Below are 21864 nucleotides of genomic sequence, written 5' to 3' on the forward strand. Positions count from 1 at the left end.
AGATATTGTAAATTTTGCTTCCCCACCCTGTATATAGAAAACATGATATATGAATTAGAAATACAGGATTAGAAATATGCTTACATAAGAGGTACTTAGCAACACACAATTTCTTTCAGATATTGGTGGCTATAATATTTATTTATGCAAAAATGCATTTAAATAATAACTAATATGGGAGAAGAATGTAACTCAAGTCAAAATAAAATAGTAATTGAAATTTACCTCTGGTCCTAGTTGATTAGGATCTCCACATAGCACTACACATGTCTTCTCAGAAGCTAAACTCAGTGGTATCAGAACCATACTCTCAAAAACTTGTGCAGCTTCATCAACAAAAATATGACTGAAACAACCTTGAATTTCCATCGTCATCAAATGATGACACATTTCCATAGTGGTTACTAATATCTGCATAGACTGAGGGTCAACTATATCAGATTTTAATTGATTTTTTGATGGGAAAATAACATATTTTTGTACCACTGGGTCAATAGTTTCCCGTCTCCTTCCTTCAAAATATAAACGTTTCAGGTAGAGTGTTTTTTTGTTTCTGGATAGGAATTTATGTAGATGTTTGATGATAAACATATCAGCAGCACTGTTACAATAAGAAAAACAAAGGAAATCCATCTTTTTAGAATAAGCAAAATATTTTAATTGAAAGACAATCATTTAATTTGGATGATGATGATGATAAATGTTTTCTTTATTAGATACAACTACTTAAAGTTACAATAAAATATGTTAAACAAGGCAGAAAGATGTACAGGTAGGACAAACAAGTAATATAAAGAGGAGGGAGAGTTGGTGACAGGCTACATACAATCAAGTATGAGGACAAGTTGAACATTTATAAAAATGACATGATAATTAAAATGATATAATTTAACCCTTTAATGTTTAAACCGGCCATATCAGGCCAAAATTGTCTTCTTGTTTTATACTCAAACCAGCGAGCACTGACCTCTCACACATGCCCTACAAAGTCATTCTAAAAATAAACAGGGGCATCATTCAAAATCTCAGTGTTACATGCTCTACAATTAATTTAAAACAATGTAATTAAACAGGCTTTACATTTGAAAGATTAATCTGAAAGCTAAAGGGTTAAATAGAAAATATAATATGGTAAACATTTTGGGCTCTTGCCTACTTATAGACGAGAAACCACTAGCTAGGTTGGGCTAGAGCTCCCCCATCTGCTTCTACACATAAACAATAACTGTCAACTGCATGACTGAGCAGGGCTTTTCCAGCATTATGTATTGCTAGTCATTTCAGTTCTTTGCTACTTCGACTGTGAGGCTCAGGTTCTTGAAATCAGTCCTCACTACTTCTCCATATGTCCTTCTGTTGTGTTACTATCACTCAGCTGATAGTTGATCCAAGAAATTTTAACTAGCAGCTGAAAATTCATTTAAAATATATTAATGTGTTTTTCGGTAATTTGTGGTTGAAATCCCTGAAAAATGTTTGAATGAAGTCATATATAACTATATGGTTGTTGATTCATACAATGAAATCACATGAAACAGAAGACTTGCTTATGAAAAATACCTAAAAATAAGTAACAAACATAATTTTGAAGTTAAAAGTGAGTAAAAAAAATCTTACCCGTTTGTATGTGTACAGATAAGGATTTTTGCAGTAGAATTATTTTCCACAACTTTCGTGATTATAGATAATAGTGTTTCAGTTTTACCTGTGCCAAAAGAACCAATCATAACAAATGGAGGCCTAGCGTCTGTACATTTGCAAGGAATATGCTTTACAGCATATAATTGGTCTTCATTTAGATGTGTATCACTACAAAAAGAAAAGAAATAGATGAAATCTTATCCTCATCTGTATATATAAATGAATAATAAAATTATACAATATATGTATGGTGTGAGGTTCCTGTATAAGCCAGAGAGAAGATAATTATAATGATGGTAAAGTGGTGATGAATCTTTAGGAACAATCATGGTTGTTTATTGGACAGTTTTTTTAAAATTACAAATACAACTAAGTACAGATGTCTTCAAACATATGTATATAGACATATATAAACACACCATATGCACTTAGGTACATCAATTATACATATATTGCCATGACAAGGTGCTTGCAACACACTCACACCCTAGAAGAGGAAAGGTTCAAGAAACATCATCATCAGGGGAAATCAACAGAAGCAAATAAGTTCATGAAAGGAGAAAAGCCAGTGAAGATGGCAAAAAAGACACATAGGTTACTATATGAATCCCAACCATGAGATATGAAAGTGGATCTGAATGAGAGACTGCAGTTTCCTCAGGTCATCCATACAATCCTGAGGCCAGATATAGTTCTATGGCCTAGAAAGACCAAGAAAATAATCCTGATCAAGCTTACAGTTCCATGGGAAGAAGGGGTGACCAAGGCTTTGAATTGAAGCATGCCAAGTATGAGAGCCTCCTGTAGGATTGCAGGGAGAAGGGATGGCAGTCATGGCTTTTCTAAGTTGAGATTGGCTGTAGGGGATTCCTTGCCCCGTTGGTATGGAGGATGCCTATGGCCACTGGAATGAGAGGAAAAGAGCAAAGGATGTCTGAGCACAGACTGGGTGAGGCAACAGAAGAGCCTCTTGCTGGTTATAGATCAAGAGAGAAGATTAAAGCTGGAAGCCAGGAAGAGATGATGAGCAGTGATTTGGCTACTTCTACTTATTCACCAACGGGAGGGTGTTATGGTTCAGGGTCAAAACACTTGATGACTCTTGAATACTGTCCGATGGCATCTGTTTCTCCTGGCCATAGCTTCATTCACTTTGGTGAATGGAAAAGAAGCATCTTCTTCTAGGTGTTATTATTAACACACACACATTCTCACCTGTGAGGGATCAATGTTAGATGGGTTGAAACAATTGCAGTGATTAATAAAAATTCTAGTATCTTCCATCTCTCTCATTAACCAATATATATATATATATATCTTTTACAACTGATCTTACCAATCAGTTTCATGTTAAGGATTCAATAGAGTGTTAGCTAACAGTCTGATTATGTAACACTGTGCTCATCAGAGGTAGCCATTATGAAATGAAATATGGCAGTTGCTTTCTATTGTTGGAAGTGAATAGACATGTCCAGTTTGTCGTTGCTTTGAAAAAGATGTTGGACCATTTCCAACCCTAACCATCTTAGGGATCGATTTGTTTGATTAAAATTCTTCAAGGTAGTGCCCCAGCATGGCTGCAGTCTAATATCTGAAATGGGTAAAAGATAAAAGATGCACACACTCATGCACGTACGTGCATGCACACACACCCTCATATTCTCTTTGACACTGTATGTATATAAATAAAGTGAGTTATTTTATAAGTGCTGAAGATATATGGAACATATCACTTTTCTTTTATTGGTAGAGAATTAAAAATTTCAAAACAGTTGTAGAACTTTCACATGACTAATGTTTATATCAGAAAATATTCCAAATTACGATGCTATTTTCCCAATGAAACCATAACATTTTTTTAGCACCAATATGTGACTTATTCCATATATATAACCAAACTATTTAGGGTTAAAAAATTTAGTTATATATAAAGTATTTAATTAATTACATTGACAAAAAATGCATTTTAGATTAAAAAAAAACATACCTGTAATTGTGGTTTTCATTTTCTAAAGGAATGGTAGAAGTGCTTGGAAAAACAATTTCTGTAGATATTAGACTATCTACAGCATGATGCATCTTTAAAAACCTTCCTCTGCTTAACTTGAAATGAATTTCTACACCAAAGGAATGCCCATTTTCAAGTTTTAAATCTCTTACATGCTGTTTATTAAAGGTCAAATAAAGAGTACCTTGTTGAAGACCAACAAATGGAGGGTTTGTTTTCTTGGTGATGGGGATTTCATAAAATTTATTTGTGTTACTTGTCAAAGAAAGAAGTACACTTTCACAGTATTTGGAAACCAAATTATCTGGATCTTCATGTAAGAGTGAAGCAGAGAAATCGACAATGCCAAACAACGATCCGTTAACATCAGAGAAAAATGTACCACTAGCATCATTAATATAACAGGAAATCTTCATTTCAGATCTAAAATTATATCTGAAAGGGAACGAAACAAACAAATGGTCATTCATAATTCTAGGATTTCATCAATAAATAGAGAAGTAACATTTAGCTACATATCAGTATTATGTGACAAAAAATTTAGTAAGTAATTATGTAACATCAACAATAACCATCACATTTACAATTTTCCATTGTGTTTCAGATTTTAATAATGTGACTGATAGGTTAATGATTATCAGTCAGAGAGGGATTAACCATTTTAGGATTGAAAAAAGTTCTGTATGCTTCCATAGGCTGGAACAGATCCTTATATCGAGGAAAAGATTGAATATTAGACATCTCTATTTCTAGAACAGCACTAGTTATGGAAGAGATACTGTCAACATCAAGTTATCTTGATTAGAAGCAATCAAAGAAATTTTAAGATTTGGTGGCAATACAGGTAATTGTAAAAGGAGAGTTTGGAAAAAGTATTGTTGTTGGAGTTCAGTAAAGATTAACAGCAAAATAGGTAACAAATGAGGTATCTCTATCAATAAGATTGTTACTTACAAGACCATTTCTTTAAGAAGTGGTAAAGGGATTCCGAAAAGTTAGTAAAGATCTTTACCAACATGAGATTAGAAAGCTTGATTATAATCTGGATGGCAAAAGTTAAGGCCGCCTTTACCTTTCTGGTGGTGGTCTCCCTTCAGATGTTGTAGATATTTGTAAGTGAATAACAAGGGACTTTATAGTTGTGGGATTTGGTTGAGTTGAAGGATGGTGTTGGACATGCTAAGGAAGATAGTATCAGTTACCAGCTTAGTTGCTTCAAATGGATCAGAGACGAAGCACATTTGCTGGCAAAACAAGTTAGTGCAGAACTATTGAAACTCGGATCAGTTAGCTGACTTGCAGTACCAGTGGGTTCAGGGAACAGGGACCATTGTGTCATATGATGGATGATGGAAAGTGAATTGTCTTATCTACAGATCTGATGATCTTATGGTAGCAAAGACTGTAATAGCAGAGTGAAAGTTGGGTTTAGAAGTAAAGATAAGGTGGGATCAAGGCTGTTTATAAGGTCAGTAAGTTTATCATGAACACAGATAAATGATGAGACTAAGTGATGCAGGCAATGCAAGGAAGTAAAATGTTTGGCACATGCACAAGCAGTTTTTAACAATGTTCAAGTAAATCTGTGATCATATACATTCAAGACTTGATCATTCTGCCTTGTTTTTACAAGGAGTATACTATCCACTATCTCACTTTTAAAACAGAATATAGTTTAAGGAAGATTTTTATCAGGTTGGGTACCTATGATCTGGGAAGAATGTAAGATTGAAGGAAAAAGTCTGTGAGCATTGAAGTTACCAAGAATAAAAAATAGTTCAACCACTGATAATGGTTGGAGAGTAACACAGAAAACAAATGAACATAGAGAAATGGTGATGAGAAACTTTGGGATAGATAACTAGAAGTTTTTATTACTAATGTCTAAGAGAGAAAGCAGATTTTACCTGAGAGTAGACATCACATCCAAGAAAGAATTTGAAATATTAAGTGTAACTTGAAGGGAGCCTTTCAGAGAAGAATTAAGATGTATACTTGTGTATCAAGAGATAGTGGGGAGAGTCAAGTTGAAACAAAATTCACAGATGTAATGTGTAATGAAAAGAGAATTGTCTAGAGTACTTTATGCCAATACATTGTACATCTTACCTTGATATGATGTTTTGACAAGCAGTTTCCTCCGCATAAAGTAAAGTGTGCATCGTTTCAACATAGTTGTCTTTCTTTAGTGCTAATTCTGTGTTGTGTTCATTCAACACTAAGTTTTCAGGGATTTTGTATTTAGTCATTAAATCAACTGGCTTAGTAGCATTTAACTGAGTATTTGTAGATGCTTTTAAACAAGTCTTAACACCTTTAGTATTTTCAGCAGGGCTAATCTTTAAATCAATTGGATAAGAAAGTAAACGTTTTATGCCAAAATCAAAGATAACAGACACAGAAAATGTCTCACAAGCATCTCCAGTGTATATAATATGCACCTTCCATTTATATTCCTCAATTTTAAACATATTTGAAAATGTTGGATTAGAGTCATTTGTTTTTGCAGTAGGAATTAGGAAAAATTTTTCTCTAATCTTGTCGGTCAATATTTTTATTTTCTGTAGATTATGCTTCTGAATAAGAAAACAAATAAATGAATAAATAAATATATTTAATGAAATACGTTTATATAAATTATTTTCTTTTATTTCCAATTCAAGTACTAATTTCAGATTTATCAGGGATTTAATCTCTTTGGAGTTGAACAATTAATTAACAATCAATTAAATTTGAAGTGTGGCTGATATTTATTTATTCAGCTATCTTCAAATTTAGGTTCTATCCATGAAATATGCAACACACTCCCCCATCAACCACCAAAATCTGTCTCAGGATCTTTTAAATCAAGTGTCTTCCTCGATCTCTTTCTTTCCTTCCTTTCCTCCACTCTATAATGACGTTTGACATCTTCCACTCTCATTACCTCTCCACCTTCGTCATCTCTCTGTCACTCTTTCTCCCACCACCTCTCTCACTGTACGTCTGTCTGTATCTATAGAGAGAAAGCGTTGACAGCCACAAAAATTTAAAAACTCCTGCCACAGGTCTTTTAGAACGGTGTATTATTATTGCCCACCACCGCACAATCATAACAGATATTATTAATCAGATATATTGTGTTAATTTATATATATATATATATGTGTGTATATAAATATATATATAATGTGTATACATATATATATATGTGTATATATATAAGCAATAGCTATAAAGCTGAAATGTGAGAAAGTTGTTTGATTTCTTGGTTATTTGTCTCATTTTGGTATGGGAATGGTTTAAAGGGTGGTAGATAGGGTTGGATTGGCGTGAAAATTTACACTGGGGAGTAAAATGGGGTGGGTAATAGTGTGAGGAGGGTTGCAAGTCACTTGGGGCTACCGTTTGGTTGCCATGGTGAGGAATATGGAAAAAAATTGAGTTTTATAGGATAGAAAGTTGCGCTGTTTGAATAATGGTGGCTTTTTGTGTTGCTGCAGAGGCGGTTATCTTTAATCTAATCTATAAAATGAAGAAGGCGAATGTTGATACAAATTGGATTTTTATGTAAGAAGGGGTCTAAATGGGGCTGGAAGGTGATTAAAATTTACAGGAGGAGGTAACTTGAGGTGAGAAATTGATTGGGAGACGTTTTGGGGTGCTACAGTGGTTGCTTTGCTGTGAAAACGGGGCGTTTATTGATTTTGGGGGACACTTGGGGGGTCTAGATTGGACACCTTTTCCCCGATTTCAATCAAATTTTAAACATGGTAAAATGGAAGCGGATTTGTAATTTAAGCGCGGAAAATAGGTTTGAAATTTTGAAAATTAAGGCAAGATTTAAGAAACAGAAAGGAAGCAACAGAAAGTAACAACCACACCCTCACCGCGTAGAGCGGGTCACCTTAAGCTAGTAACATATAAAAACAAAGATATGAAGGCAGATGCTTAAAATATCAGTTTAGTTAATCAAGTTGTCCAGGAAAGTATCAAACCTAATGGCTATGGAGATGACTTACCCAAAAGTAAATATAGAGCTATGAAAATTTCAGAATGGATCACAGCTCAACTGATTAGGAAGAGAGTTAGCTTAGATGAAATGCAGTTTGGTTTTGTGCCAGGAATGCTTTCTGTACTTGGCATTTGTCAATATAAAAGCCTTTGACAGGGTCTCTTAAGTCTTTCATCAACTGTGAGAACCATACAAGCCACGTTACAGTGGGGATGGCAATAAGATGAACGTCAATAATGTGTATAGCTACAAATTTAGTATGCAAACAGGAGTTCACCAGGGCTCACTTCTTACCAGGTCATAACAAAGGTGTTCAATATTGGTTGCCCATGGGAGCTCCTCTATGCTGATGACCTTGTTTGTATAGCTGAATCTAGACTTAGAGAAGACATTTCAGGTATGGAAGCAAAGCCAAGAATCAAAGGGATTTAGAGTTAATTTAGCAAAGACCAAAGTACTAGTAAGCAGGAAAGCAGAGATATTACTAATTCTTTTGGGGAAATGGTTCTGCTCAATATATAGAAAAGGTGTAAGTAAAAATTCCACATACTGACTCAGTGTAAGCTATGAACACATGAGAGGTGCAGTGGAATCACATGAAGGTAAACAAAGTACTCTTTTTGTGTGGCAGGTGTGCAGGTACAATAAACACTAAGAACATACAGAAAACAGATTTACTTAGAGGTAGTAGACAGTTTCTGTAACATAGGTCATCTACTTAGCAGTGGAGGAGGATGCTCTGAAAGCAGAGTTGCTTAAGTTAGGCCAGGGAAAGTTCAGAGAGCAACTAGAATAGCTTGATTATTCTTTTAAATGTTTTCTATGTATGTGAATATGAAAATATTATTTAAAGTAATCAGGATACTTGCCATAGAAAAAACCTCAAAATACCATTGGTGTATAGATTTCTTACTTTCTGAAGAAGTCATGTTCATTGTAATCTTAATATTAGGTAACATTTGGTATAACTGTAAAGTACAATGATACAAGAAAAAAAAAAGAAGATGTATTTTCTGAAAAAACAAAGATGTACAAAAAGTAAATGCTAACAAGATATGAGAATTCAGAATTGATACCAGATAAATAGTTGGATATCAATAGAGTTGATTGCAATCTTATACTATTATAAATGAAAAAGAAGGAACATATAAAATAAAGAAAGGAATACAAATTAGAATATAACAGAGTAATTATCTTGCCAGCCTCATATTTTACCATTGCCCTGATGTGGAGATATAAAAAGATATAAGAAAATAAATATTCTATATACATTACTAAACAAAATTTTATTAGGATATATACTGTCAACATCAACAATGCAGATTGCAATAGATAGCTGTTGGTTTTCTTAAGGTATACCAATACAAAGGAGAATATTCCAACAATGGCATCCAATGATGAAACAAAGAATATGATAGATAAAGTAAATGTTACCTAATACTATTTGAAGGCTATAATAAATGCTCCCACAAATGAGAAACAATTATAATGAAAGTCAACTTAAACCAAACATTGGTTGACAAAGTTAGAAATTAAAATGGTAAAAATGAGTAAATACTTAAATTTATTTAGTAATGCAGTAAATAAAGGAAATGAGAGTATCAATATCATAGATACCACTACCACTGGACATCATGATAACTTACAGTGCTATATTTTATCAGCAGCAAGGAATTGATGATTCAGCTTATGAATTTACCTAAAAATTCTTCAACTAATTCTTATGAATATTACATAGTCTTTTAGAAAATCCATTCTTAATTACCAAATATGTATTAAGGTATGCTATAAGCAATGTAGAAAGGGAAATTCAACATCATAACATATCAACTCCTGGTGGTATTTCTAATACATATCCAGATTAACCATCTATTTGCTATCATAGTTAAACAAGCACTGAATCTATAGAAAATTAAGGGTTACCAACATAGAAGAGAAGACTGGAAAGGTAAAGAAAAGTATAAAATACTCTATATAAATGAAATAAGTGAAATAATTCAGACAACACAAAACAATTCTACCATAAAACTACAAACAACATGACTGTAAACACTCAAATGCTTAAAATGAAAAAGTATCCACTTTAAGTGATGAATTTAAAAGGTAAAGCATGAGGGAAAAAAACATTCACTCAAAAGTATACATTTGAAAATAACCAACAAAAATTGCATAGGACAATACACAATAACAATATAGAAGCAGATAAAATATCCACAGCAGAAAATTCAGAAGCATTTCGGAAAAATCATTTTTCATATGAAAGCTAAGCATAGCAAAAATAAGAGTTTATAAGAACACTCTGCGGAAACAACAGAAATTGAGAAAACAAAATCTCCCTCAAGCATTACAATATTTGATTTGAGAATAGCTTTAAACAGCTTTGAGAAGTGGAAAAGTCTTGCATTGACAACTCAAAACTTTTGGTGATTGCCATGTGACATAGCGCACTGCTATATAACATGCAACTTCAGCATTCTCTTGAACACTCTAAACCAAGTACCTAGATATCTCCTTCACATGTCTGCCACTAATTCATTAATTAGTCACTAAAATATTATTCAACTGGATGACTAGGACATTAAAAACAATGGTATTGGTTGATGCAAAAGAACCCATTATGTACCTGGATGCATTACAAGAAAGACTTCTGATTCATCCCACATGACTGGCTTAATAAAAGTTCATCAGTTTAACAACATGAATGTGAACTTTGTTAAAACAATAATGAAGAAGTAACAGTTCATAGCAAAGAACATAATTATAAACTTTGGTCTCAAAGGAATATCTATTGAAATATTTTAAGGTGGTAGTACTTCTGGTGTTTGGTTCTTCTTTTGCATCTTACCTTTGTGTGGGCTAACAAAAAGAAAGCCAGCTTGGAATACTACAAAGAGAGAAGGGCAACCAGGCTCATCTATTATTTCCTTGTCATGGATGACTAAACCTAAAATCACTGCAAGTATTCCTCAGATTGAGAGTCTCCTATGAAAGGCAAACTATTTAGCAAGGCTATTTAGACGTTTTTGGAACCGGAGAAATGTAAGGTGACAATGCAACAAAGCGACTGATTTGTTTGTCCTGATTTGAGATGAACTTCTTTAACTTATAAAGTATTCAGTCTTCCAACTACATGCTTACTAAATTAGACATTATTCTGTAACAAATGAACTTTAAAACACTTCCATATGCTTAGCTTCTGAAATAAGTACCACAAGGTCAATATATACAAAAATGATAAAAGGAGGCATATTTAATTAAACTAAAATTGGCAAAATTGTTAGGGTGTTGGACAGAATACATTGTGACATCAATTCCATACCTTTATGCTCTAAATTCAAATCACACCAAGGTCAAATTTTCCTTTCCAGAGTTGATAAAATAAATATCAATCAAGTACGAGGATTGATTTAAGCATTTAACCTTGCCTAATAAAATGTTTTGCTTTGTGCCTATAGCAGAAACCATTATGAACAACAGCAACACCAAAACAAAAAAAGGCTACAGAAAAGTACTCAATGACTGTTGGAACTAATAGATTAACAATAAGAGGATCTTTGATTACTTGATCTAATCTACCTAGAGTGATGATAAGATTTCAAAAGAACTTTTAAAGTTAGCTCTTCTAACTGGATCCTTAAAAGCATGAATCACTATATAACAGTAGAAATGGAGAATACACAGATTTTAAAATCCCAAAATAAATTCACATCTTCAATGAAGACCAGGATAAGGAGGGAATATTTCAAGGGAATTATCTCTGCATAAAATTGACACTTTTAAAGGAAATGATCAATAATACCAATTGCAACTATAAAATGTGAACAGAAGTGAAAATCAGCTCTCTTACTAGTAGATTTATCTATTTCTTTTAACACAAGCTTAGCTGTTTTTATTTTCAAGCACACAAACTTTGTTTGTATTAAACACTCCTCATACAGATTTTCTGGGATCTCTCCCTTAATCCAGTATTTTACTTTATTTTTCTTCCTTTACTTGCCCTTATATTTAATTTCTGTTTTTAATATTTATGCAGCATTAAAAGTGAGCAGTAATACACCCACAAAGCTGTTATATATGTTTTCTCTTTACAATAAATGCTAGTCCTTTGAAACTTCCCATTACATTTGCAAGGTCTTCAGTTTGTATGTGAATTCCTCAAGGTTATTTCACCTAAGAAAGAGAGAGATTTGAAACTTCCACATTGATAATTTACCAGAAGAGAGACAATGTCACTTGGAGGCAATGCAAAACTGAGAGAGCTCTAAGTATTACAGTTCAAATCATAGGTAATACAGGTATGATACATAAACCTTAAAATTAATTAATTTATTAAAAAGATAGTGAGATTGATATTCTTCATGACAAAAGACCATATTTCTGTTCTTGGGTTCCATTAGTAGAGTCCATCCTATTGCAAACATTCGCATCAGAAAAAAAAGACATAGCAGTGTACAGCAACTCTGAAATTTTAACTTTCTTGCTGCAATATTAGTTGTAAATCTTTAAAACTGTTATCATGAATGAATACCGAAACACATCTAAAACTATTATTTTGACTTCTTCATAGCATTGTGTTCAATATCCACTTGGACATCTCTCTATTTATAAGCACTGTCTTTCTCTCTGAGACACTCAAATGAACGTATACCTAAAGGTAAAGTTTTTGGTTATTCAGACTTTGGGTCATTTGTCTCATCTAGACAACAACAAACTTGGCAAGTCCATTTTTTCTCTGTTATGGTTCAGTCAGGCTATATGACAGTCTTAATTATATACAAAAATGTTTTTTCAATGCCCTTTTAGCAATTAGCCTTTCAGTCACCTGGAAGTGTTATGATGTACCTATTCTAAAGCCAGGATACATGCATTTGCTTTAGTGAGATATCAACACTGACTCAGGAATAAAATTTGTTTAGGGGCTGCAAACTCAGACACCAAATTTTTACAAATAAGGTCATGTTTATTTATTTATTTATGTTAGTTGTTCTTTGAGAAGAAACCTAATTCAAGGTACTTTTTACAGTTCACTTTTTACTGTTTTTTAAACAAGAGAAAAGTAAGTAGGGGTGCAAATTTTGATTTTGCACTTCACAAAAATTTTAGATGCACTTGCACCCCCTGTTCTTGTCCCCATGGATATCAGTAACAAATATAACTTCAGTTCTAACATTGAAGAATTACACCTAGAATTTAGGCTAAGAGTTAAACAACTGGAATGATAGGATTACATTTTTATGACAGAATTGTGGTTCAATGTAGCCTGCTGAGTAAAATATCAAGTGTTAGAGTAGAAAATTTTGGAATCAAGATGAAATGTTCATTAAATCAATTAAATTTAGATGATGTTATTGATCTTAGAAATCTTTATACTTCAGGAAAAGGTAACTGAAAAACTTACTGGTTCAGTAACAGTGTTACAACATTCCACTAGAATTGGCTTGATTTGGTTTGTAGAAGATTCTGGTATTTTTTCAGCTTTTAGTGGTGAGGCTAAACATCCATTTCCATGTGTACCATTTATACTACAAGTTAAAATACAGTAAACCAATAAGTTGTAATAAGTAACAAAAGTATATAACTATATTACTAGATTTCTTGTGATTTGTATTTGATAAATGAACAAGTGTGATATATCTGCCTGCCTACATTACTTTATTAAGATTTGATGCAAAGTACCAAAAGGTCACACCCATGGAGGGCCCATATAAGGTCAAGCTAAATAACCATAAGTCTTCTATTAGGATCCCAAGGAGATACAATGTTACATCAGCCAGTTACATATGGTGATTAAAAGATGATGGAATACCATACAGAATTAACTGGAAGTTGCTGGAGCAACCTGGGCCATTTCTCAATTGGAGCAGATAGTGAAACTTTGCTTGACCAAGAGGACAACGATCCTAAAAGATTTGCACAATCCAAGTGTCTTCTTGAATTCAAAAAGAGAGATTTTTACCAATATCCTCATGACAGAAAATTCATTTTGGAAACTTGATTTTCCCTGCTTGCAGACTAGTGAATGAAAAATGTACATAAACTGATCTATTTAGGACACAGCTGCAATCATTCAAAGGGAGATAGCTCCAACTCATGATAGCTGATGTGTGATGTCAGAGAGATAGGCCCATAAATTTTAGCATCTATTTTGCTTTCTCCTTTTTTGGGTAGAAGCATAGATCCGAAACCTATCCTCAAATAAAGATGTCTTCAACACAGCAGCAATTATTATGACAAGGCTTTGTCATCAAGTGGGTTTAAAGTTTGTATTACTTAAATGCTTGTCCACAACTACAAAGTCATTTGGACTTCACCCCTTTTCTTGCTTAATACAAGAACCTGCTTGGGTAAGGCCTTTCTTAAACTAGAGAGTAAACATTTTGTGCAGGTCCATAGGTATAGGAAAATTTAACTTTAGGTTTTCATTAAACTGCACACCTATCATCAAAAATATATTAGTCATAAATTGTGAACAGAGGCCAGATGCTTATATGGGGAAAATGCAACACAGAAACCATGGTCTATAAAGTAGATGTAGTTTCAACTAGCACAAACAGGACAATGCATAGACAAAAATGCATTGGGGCAACTGAAAACCCTTTTAAGACCAGGTTGAATAATCATAGATCTTTTAGGATCCAGGAGAGGTGTAATGTCAACTTCAGCCAGCTATATATGGTGATTAAAAAAAGGAGACTTCTTTTACAGAGATTTGGACATTGACAATCCCTTTAGTATCTGCTTCTTTGCCAGACCACAAGAATAACTCCTTGCTACTCACTTTCTTCAATTCATTCTCTTATCTAATTTATGTTCAATCTATACTTGTAGTCTTCTAATCCATTTCATGCTTTTCACCAAACAACTAGACATCTATTCCAGCAAAAACATGCTTTGTTTATATAAGAATTTAGTACCACACGAAAGTTGGTTATCATTGGGGTATCAATCTAATTCTAGATAATCTTTCTTCTACATAAGGTTCTCAATATTTTTATAGCTTTTACACTTTCCCTATCTGATGCTTCTCTGTTTTACTTGCATAGTAATTAGCAATGAAATCTACTTGTTTGCAGATGAATAAAGAGACTACACTAAACAATTTAGAAAACAAAATGAAGTTGTATAAAAAATACAGTATTACTCACTCATTACTTAATTTGGGATTTTCTCTTGATACTGGTGGCTTATTGATAATTGAAGAATAACCTCCAAGTTCTTTAAACCTATTTTGTGAAACTGATGGTGTGTTAATATTTTCGTTTTTAGTTACTTTAGTTTCATTTGAGTTAAGTGAGCTGTTACTGTTTACCCTTGGATGACATTGATTTTGCAATCTAACGTATTCTTCCAGTGTTTTTACTGAAAATATTACAAATAGAATACTAGTATTTTTATCAAAATAAAATGTTTTCAAGATATTAATCATGAATAAAGGCAAATGATGAAAGAATAATATACAAAAAAAAAATTAAACATGAGAAATAAATATACATGGAAACATACTTAAGTATTCAAATTTGCACAAAATTTCTAAGTTAATAACCTGCTACCTGGTTTGTGGACTTTATTCACCACACTGGTCACATCTTGTAAGTCATTCTACTTTATGATCCTGATTCACAATATACCTCAACCAACTGGAACTCACTAAAAACATCCAGTGTATTTAACAATGCTTTTACTCCAACATATTTTTAAAAACCCAGTCATACCTCCCATGCTCATGTTTATATTGCTTTTCTGAATTTTCAATTTTTGAAGTTTTTGTTAGGGATAAAAAAATTTATACTTTTGTTGATGAGCTTACTTTAGTAAAATATTCTATTGCATATGAAAAAACCAGAAACTTTAAGTAACAACTTATGAGATTTCAGCTTGGAATAATATACACATATTTATAGCAGCTAATATAAGGTTGATCTGTAAAGGTCATTGCAATAGGTTAATTGGCATGTTATGGAAGAAACTGCAGGCACAAATCCTCATTGCCTTGAGAAAGGAAAAGGCTAATGGAGTCAACCTCAAAAAAAAATCAAGAAGTGGAGTGGCTCAGGAGGTCCAGGATGCTCTCCAAGGTTGGTGGAGCTATCCAACCCTGTAAGACAAAATTCACTTAGGAGAATGCTACTGGAATGGAAAAATCTACAGTTTGCTGGTCATCATAGCTATCTTAGCCTACTGATCCACAATGGTCTGACCTCCAAATCTAAAGATTGAGAAATGATAGCAAAGATTGACTAGGAAGAAAAGCCCTGTGGTATCAAGGAATAATTTACATAGCCACTTGAGCATGTACCAATCTTCTTTGTGATTTTTGGATACAAAGAAACTGTCATTAAGGATCTGCTTATCAGAGCTGGTTAGGTTCATGTCACCTCCAGTCAGGCATAAATATATAAATCTATGTACATATATAGAGAAAATCAAGGCTGAAAAGTTTGCTCTGAAATTATTTACTAACAGCAGCCTTACATGTGTTTCAGTGAAGACTGGAATGCTGAATTACATAAATGTAATGAGTTGTTTTTGTTTGGTTTTCACTTTTTAAATTTTAAAATTAAGTGAAAACTTTCAAATATTGAAAGTATTTTTCATGCTGAATCTGACATTGTAATCCACTTCTTCCAGCAAAATTATAGTAAACTGTTACAGAGGTTTAAAGTTTGATTATTTTTACCCAATCAGTAAACAGGATTTGGAAGCTGGGTTTTTCTGCATCACAACTTTTATTAAACAAAATGAAAGCAATATATTTGTAAGTAGTTTTGAAGTTTTAACAAGTCCAAATGAATAAAGTTATGTGCAATACTGGAACATGCAATATAAAAAGGAAAAATCTTGAATTATTTTTTTGAGAAAAATTATAGAAAAACAAACTGTATATTATATTATTGTAGTTCATTTCATAAACAATAACAGGAATTCAAAAGTGAAAGTTCGAGATACACTAAGGTTAGAGTTAGGGTTTAGGTTTGGCATTTAGAGTCAGTCCAGTCAGTGGATGACCAGGGATTATTCAATTGGCAACATAATTTTAGTGAACATTCATCAAACTGGAACAAGTGAACAATAAAATCAGCTACAGCATGAAAAATTACATCAATATATCAAATTTGAAAAAGCAATTAATACTTTTTTGTACCAAAAATTCAAAAACAAAAGTTCAGAAATAAGGTACATAGTGGTAGTAGTAGTGTTAAACAGACAATTGCTTGGTTTGTTGCTATGGAAACAGGCATGAATGTGTCTGTAGCTCACAATTGGCCAAAATTACTAAAAATTTTCAAACTTTATAACTTTTTATTTATTAATTTATGCCAAAAATAAATTTCATTTCTATAATTAGCATACACTAAATTTGAAATCAATTGGAACAAAATTAAAGGAACTGAAAGTCAAACAGAAAAGATCCAACATAGCTAAGTAACTTACAATCAATCTCAAAGACTAACTAATAAAAAGTATATTATACATACATACACCATCATAATTTCGATACCCACATTTCCTTGCTTGAATGGGTCAGATGGAATTTGTTGGGGAAGATTTTTCTATGGCTTCCAGTCACCAGCCCTCACCCCATGGCCAGAGGTTTTCTATGGCAGACTAGAAACAAACATCACTTGTATGATGGTGATACTTCCATACCATGTGATGTCAAGGTAAGGATACATACATGCACAGGCATGTGACCACACACACACACACACACACACACAAAAACAAGCTTCTTTCAGTTTCTGCTTACCACATTCATTCACAAGGCTTTGGTTGGCCTAGGGCTATAGTAGAAGACACCCAAGGAGCTGCACAGAGAAACTGAGTCCAAGATCATGTTGCTAAAAAGCAAGCTTTTTAACTACATGGCTGTGTGTGACATATGGTTATTGTTAATGAATATCATTTCCAATATCTGCAAAACATGTCTAGCCATGGAGAAATATTACCTTATTTGGAATCAAATAAGGGTTAGTGTTAGGGAGGGTACCTGTCCATAGAAAATCTGCTTTGATAATTTCCACCTGACTCATGCAAGCAAGGAAAAGTGGATATGAAAACAAAATAGTTATAATCCAGAAGTGGGCAGTAGATGAAAACTGAAAGTAGAAATATTTAGCATATGTTTGTTTATATGAATTTTTGTATTGGGTATCATGGGAAACAAGCTGACTGTTACAACACAGATGAAGTCCATTCTCATTCTTAGTTATAGTTAATTTAGCATGGGTGATTGTTTAAAAATGATTTTATTTATGATTACTGCTTGTAAGATTAAGAATAAATTTTCTTCTCTTTAAAAGATATTTCTAACCCCCAATTTCTATTTGTTTTCAATTTCTACAGACAGACAATTTAAATTATCAGTATCCATTTTAGTGGTAAATTTGTTTGTATGATGTCTTAAACAAAGGAAGCACTATTATTGTATTTGAGTACTTTTATTGACAATGCTTACAATATATTGATGTAGTTATCTATTATCTCCTCCAGTTTCATTAAGAGTTAATAATCTTAGACATCATTGACAGAATATGAACCATTAATGTGTTGATTAGTTGTTCAAACTGTCACTGACTTTGGTAATAAAACAAATATGTAAATTAGAAAGTCACTAAAGGTTGAGGTAATTGAAAGAAGGTTCCATTTCAAATGCATATATGGTACAAACCCTTATGCATACATACATCAACTCACACACTAAGTTAATAATAATAAATGCAAACAAATGAAAATAAAGTTAGTGAGAACATACCATTGTTGTTACACATCCATTTCCAAATTACAATTTCTTCGCTGTTATGAGCAAAAGTGCATTCAATGGTCGATGTTTTTGTACACTTGTTATTTTTCACATGATTACATATGACAAAGTTGTATTTTGAAGGAATTACAGAAGGTAAATGATTTATTATTCTCCTTTCATTAGTTTTGGTGGTATATATTGATCCATGAATCTTATCATGTTGACACTGAGAATGAGTTAACATCTTTCCAAAACTGTAACAAATTCTACAAAATTCATTCAACATATAAGGTGGTTTGGTTTTTGCTGCCTTGCAATAACTCACAAAATCTTCCATAGAAATACATTGATCACGTAAAACCATCCAGACATCTCTCTCAACCATACTATGAGCATAAATGCAATTATCCTTTTTACATTTAAGTGTCTGACAAAGTTTATAATCTTTATTTTCGGAAGAATATGGTTTTCTAATAAGAGTAAAGGTAAACTCTAAAGTATGTTGTAAAATCTTTGAATTTTCCCAAAGATGTTGATAATTAGATTTACAATACAAAGTATTTTCTGAACTTTGACCAGCTATAGCACCACTTTTGAAACAGTATTTGCAAATGAAATCAAACTGATTCCCATGTCGAGAAAAAACAAATCCAAAAGACACAGTTTTATCTTTTGAAATCAAAGAACTTATAGAAAACTTTTTATCCTTTTCCAAATTCCAAAGAAGTTTCTCTACATTATTGTGTGCAAAATAACAGTCTGCTGGTCCCATAATACATGGCATGTCTTTGTTTCCGACTGATGTACACAACTGATAACTAGACTGTATATATTTCAGTCTATTTCTGACAACCAACCAGTTTGATGTTCCCTTTTTGGCAAAAGCAAGAATATCTTTGTCACACTTGTGTGATGAATCTGAATTTGGTTTTAAGAAACAATTTGAGCAAAAATATTTGTAATCATGAGAATGATATAGTGGGTGTGGGTATCTTTGGAAATCTGCTTCATAAACTGGTTCTAATGCAGGGTCAGTTCTATATGTAATGGGACTTTTTCGCTGGAAAGAATTCATTATTTCTTCAGTTGTTTTGGTTGCTTCAGAAGAATATTCCCCTTTGGCTGGAAATTCATGTTTATTAATGATTGATGTTGTATTTGTTGATGTAGTCAAACCAGGTAGAAATTTGATTTTTTTTTTCTCTTCAAACAATTTAGTAGTACCTATAACATGAAAATCATAATTTCAAGTTACTCAAAATCTTTTAATCATATATACAAATATATAATTAGAATGCATTGTTTGACATCAAATCATTTTATATTATTGAAAAAAGATGAACCTGGTATAAACTGCCTTGCTTTAGTCTATGAATAATTAAACTGAATACAAAAATATGACTTCATTATATTTTGGATAAATTGTTTTAAAATTATGCTGATAATTTTTAGTTAGCCAAAGAATATTAATTCAGAACTGTTGCATCCAAGCAGTTCTGAAAGAAATTTGAGATGAACCTTAGCAAAATGTAGGAAACAAACAGAACTTTTACTTTTATGTCTTTTTCTTCAGAAAACCCACTTTTTACCCAAAATCCTGTTATGATTTACATAATTACTCTAAATAAATCGTTTTTATTATCAATAACCATTTCCCATATCTATTGCAGTGCTTGAAAGTCAAGAAAATTTATTTTCTTCTAAGAATGTTAGAAAACACCTGAAAAAGTTACATAATCTATGACCTTGTCTCTGATAAAATGTATCCTTAAAAAATATTTCAACATCATCAATATTTACTGTTTGTTTTCCATGCTAGCATAATATTGGGTTGGTGCATAATTATTGCAGCATTTTTTTCAACAAATTTTATTCACAAAACAATAACAATATTTAACAAAAACATCTTTAAATGATGGTCTGACCATTTGCCAAGCAAATGGGAAACAGTAATTGAAGTAGATGGTGAATATGCTCTGAAATAATCATTTAAATATGTTTTTATTACGTGTTTTTGTTGGATAAAGTTTATTGAGAAAAAGCCACAATAATTATGCACCAACCCAATATAATATGAGAATATTTGCTGTCTATGGACATTTTTACTCATGCTAGCCACTGGTAAAATTTAATATTTAATTTTTACCCTATATTTAGATTTAGATATTTTAATTCTCAGAGTCAGATGATTCACTGCTGAATGTTGATTCACTGTTGCTTTCCTCTGGTCTCTGGCACATTGTGGGATATTTGAACTGAATTCCTTGATATATAAAGATTGAACTCAAAGTTCAGTGTGTCCTGTCTGACATGGTATGTATCAAGTATTATAATTATATGTCCATAGCAATCCTTGCTAATGAGCCACAGATGGTTTAATGCATTGATTCATTAGTTAGTGTATTTAATTGTTAAGAGCAAAACTTCGAAGTATGGGAATGACTAAACATTTTTGATTTCTCTCAAATTGTCTTGCCTGCCTACATTCAAAGTGCTAAAATAAGAAGAGATTTTTTTTGCACTATGGAAACTATATCCTATTTTTAGCATGTTCGAAAGCTACATAGCAGCTTTTCCCGTCATGTATAATTTTTACACACACATATAATATAACAATATATGCCATCTACGGACATTTTTACTCACACTGGCTACTGGTAAAATTAATATTTAATTATTACCCTATATTTAGATTTATATATATAGCTATATATATAAAATGGATATATATATATATATACATACACACACACACACAATATATCCCTACGTGGATATCCCCTCACCACTATCCACATTGCCTTTGCCAGAGCACAATCCATGGACCGTGCATCTGCTCTCTCCCACCACACTCACCCTGCTGTCACCCGTCTCCCATTTCACCTCGACTACCATCCCTCCACCCTACCTCTCCAACATACCATTCTCTGAGCCCCTCCACACATCTTCCCCAACTGACCCCTATACTCCTTCAAATGAGCCCACAGCCTACGTGACCTCCTGGTTCACAGTTTCTTCCCTAACCCAACCGCCCAACTTGGCTCATTCCCCTGCTTCCTGCCCATGCTGCTGCACTTGCCCTTACCTTTCCAACACCACCATCCTCACTGGCACCCATCATCAACCCTATCATATCACTGACTCCTTCACCCGCATTTCTAGCAACATCATCTACTGCATCTACTGTTCTCTCTGTCCTTCTCTGTACATTGGTCAGACAGGACTCTGCTTGGCTGAACAGTTTACGGAACACCTCCGAGACATCATACTCGGCAACAACACCCCGGTCTCGTGCCATATCCACTCTACCCGTCATTCTTTACAACACCTGTCTGTATTTGGATTGTCCTTGCACAGGGGCCATCCAGACTCCTGTCTTCACCGTGAACAGGAATTAATCTTCTCTCTTCACTCCTTTGTGCCACATGGGCTCAACTCTCCTCCCTCTTCATCTAACCCCCTTCCTCTCTCCTCTCT

General features: G+C 33.1%; 1 protein-coding gene across 1 annotated transcript in view; it reads right to left on the reverse strand.

Annotated features, from left to right (window-relative positions):
- Positions 1-21864, reverse strand: part of LOC115212339 — a 92582-nt gene that overhangs the window by 34458 nt on the left and 36260 nt on the right. The window contains exons 5-12 of the mRNA XM_029781204.2: positions 18397-19611; positions 14789-15002; positions 13042-13165; positions 8513-8611; positions 5759-6225; positions 3629-4084; positions 1618-1809; positions 226-601 (exon numbers count right to left, since the gene is read on the reverse strand). Coding sequence (XP_029637064.1) covers positions 226-601; positions 1618-1809; positions 3629-4084; positions 5759-6225; positions 8513-8611; positions 13042-13165; positions 14789-15002; positions 18397-19611 — 3143 coding nt within the window. The remainder of the gene's footprint in view (positions 1-225; positions 602-1617; positions 1810-3628; positions 4085-5758; positions 6226-8512; positions 8612-13041; positions 13166-14788; positions 15003-18396; positions 19612-21864) is intronic.

This window comes from Octopus sinensis, linkage group LG5 (assembly GCF_006345805.1).
Source record: "Octopus sinensis linkage group LG5, ASM634580v1, whole genome shotgun sequence".
Lineage (NCBI taxonomy): Eukaryota > Metazoa > Mollusca > Cephalopoda > Octopoda > Octopodidae > Octopus > Octopus sinensis.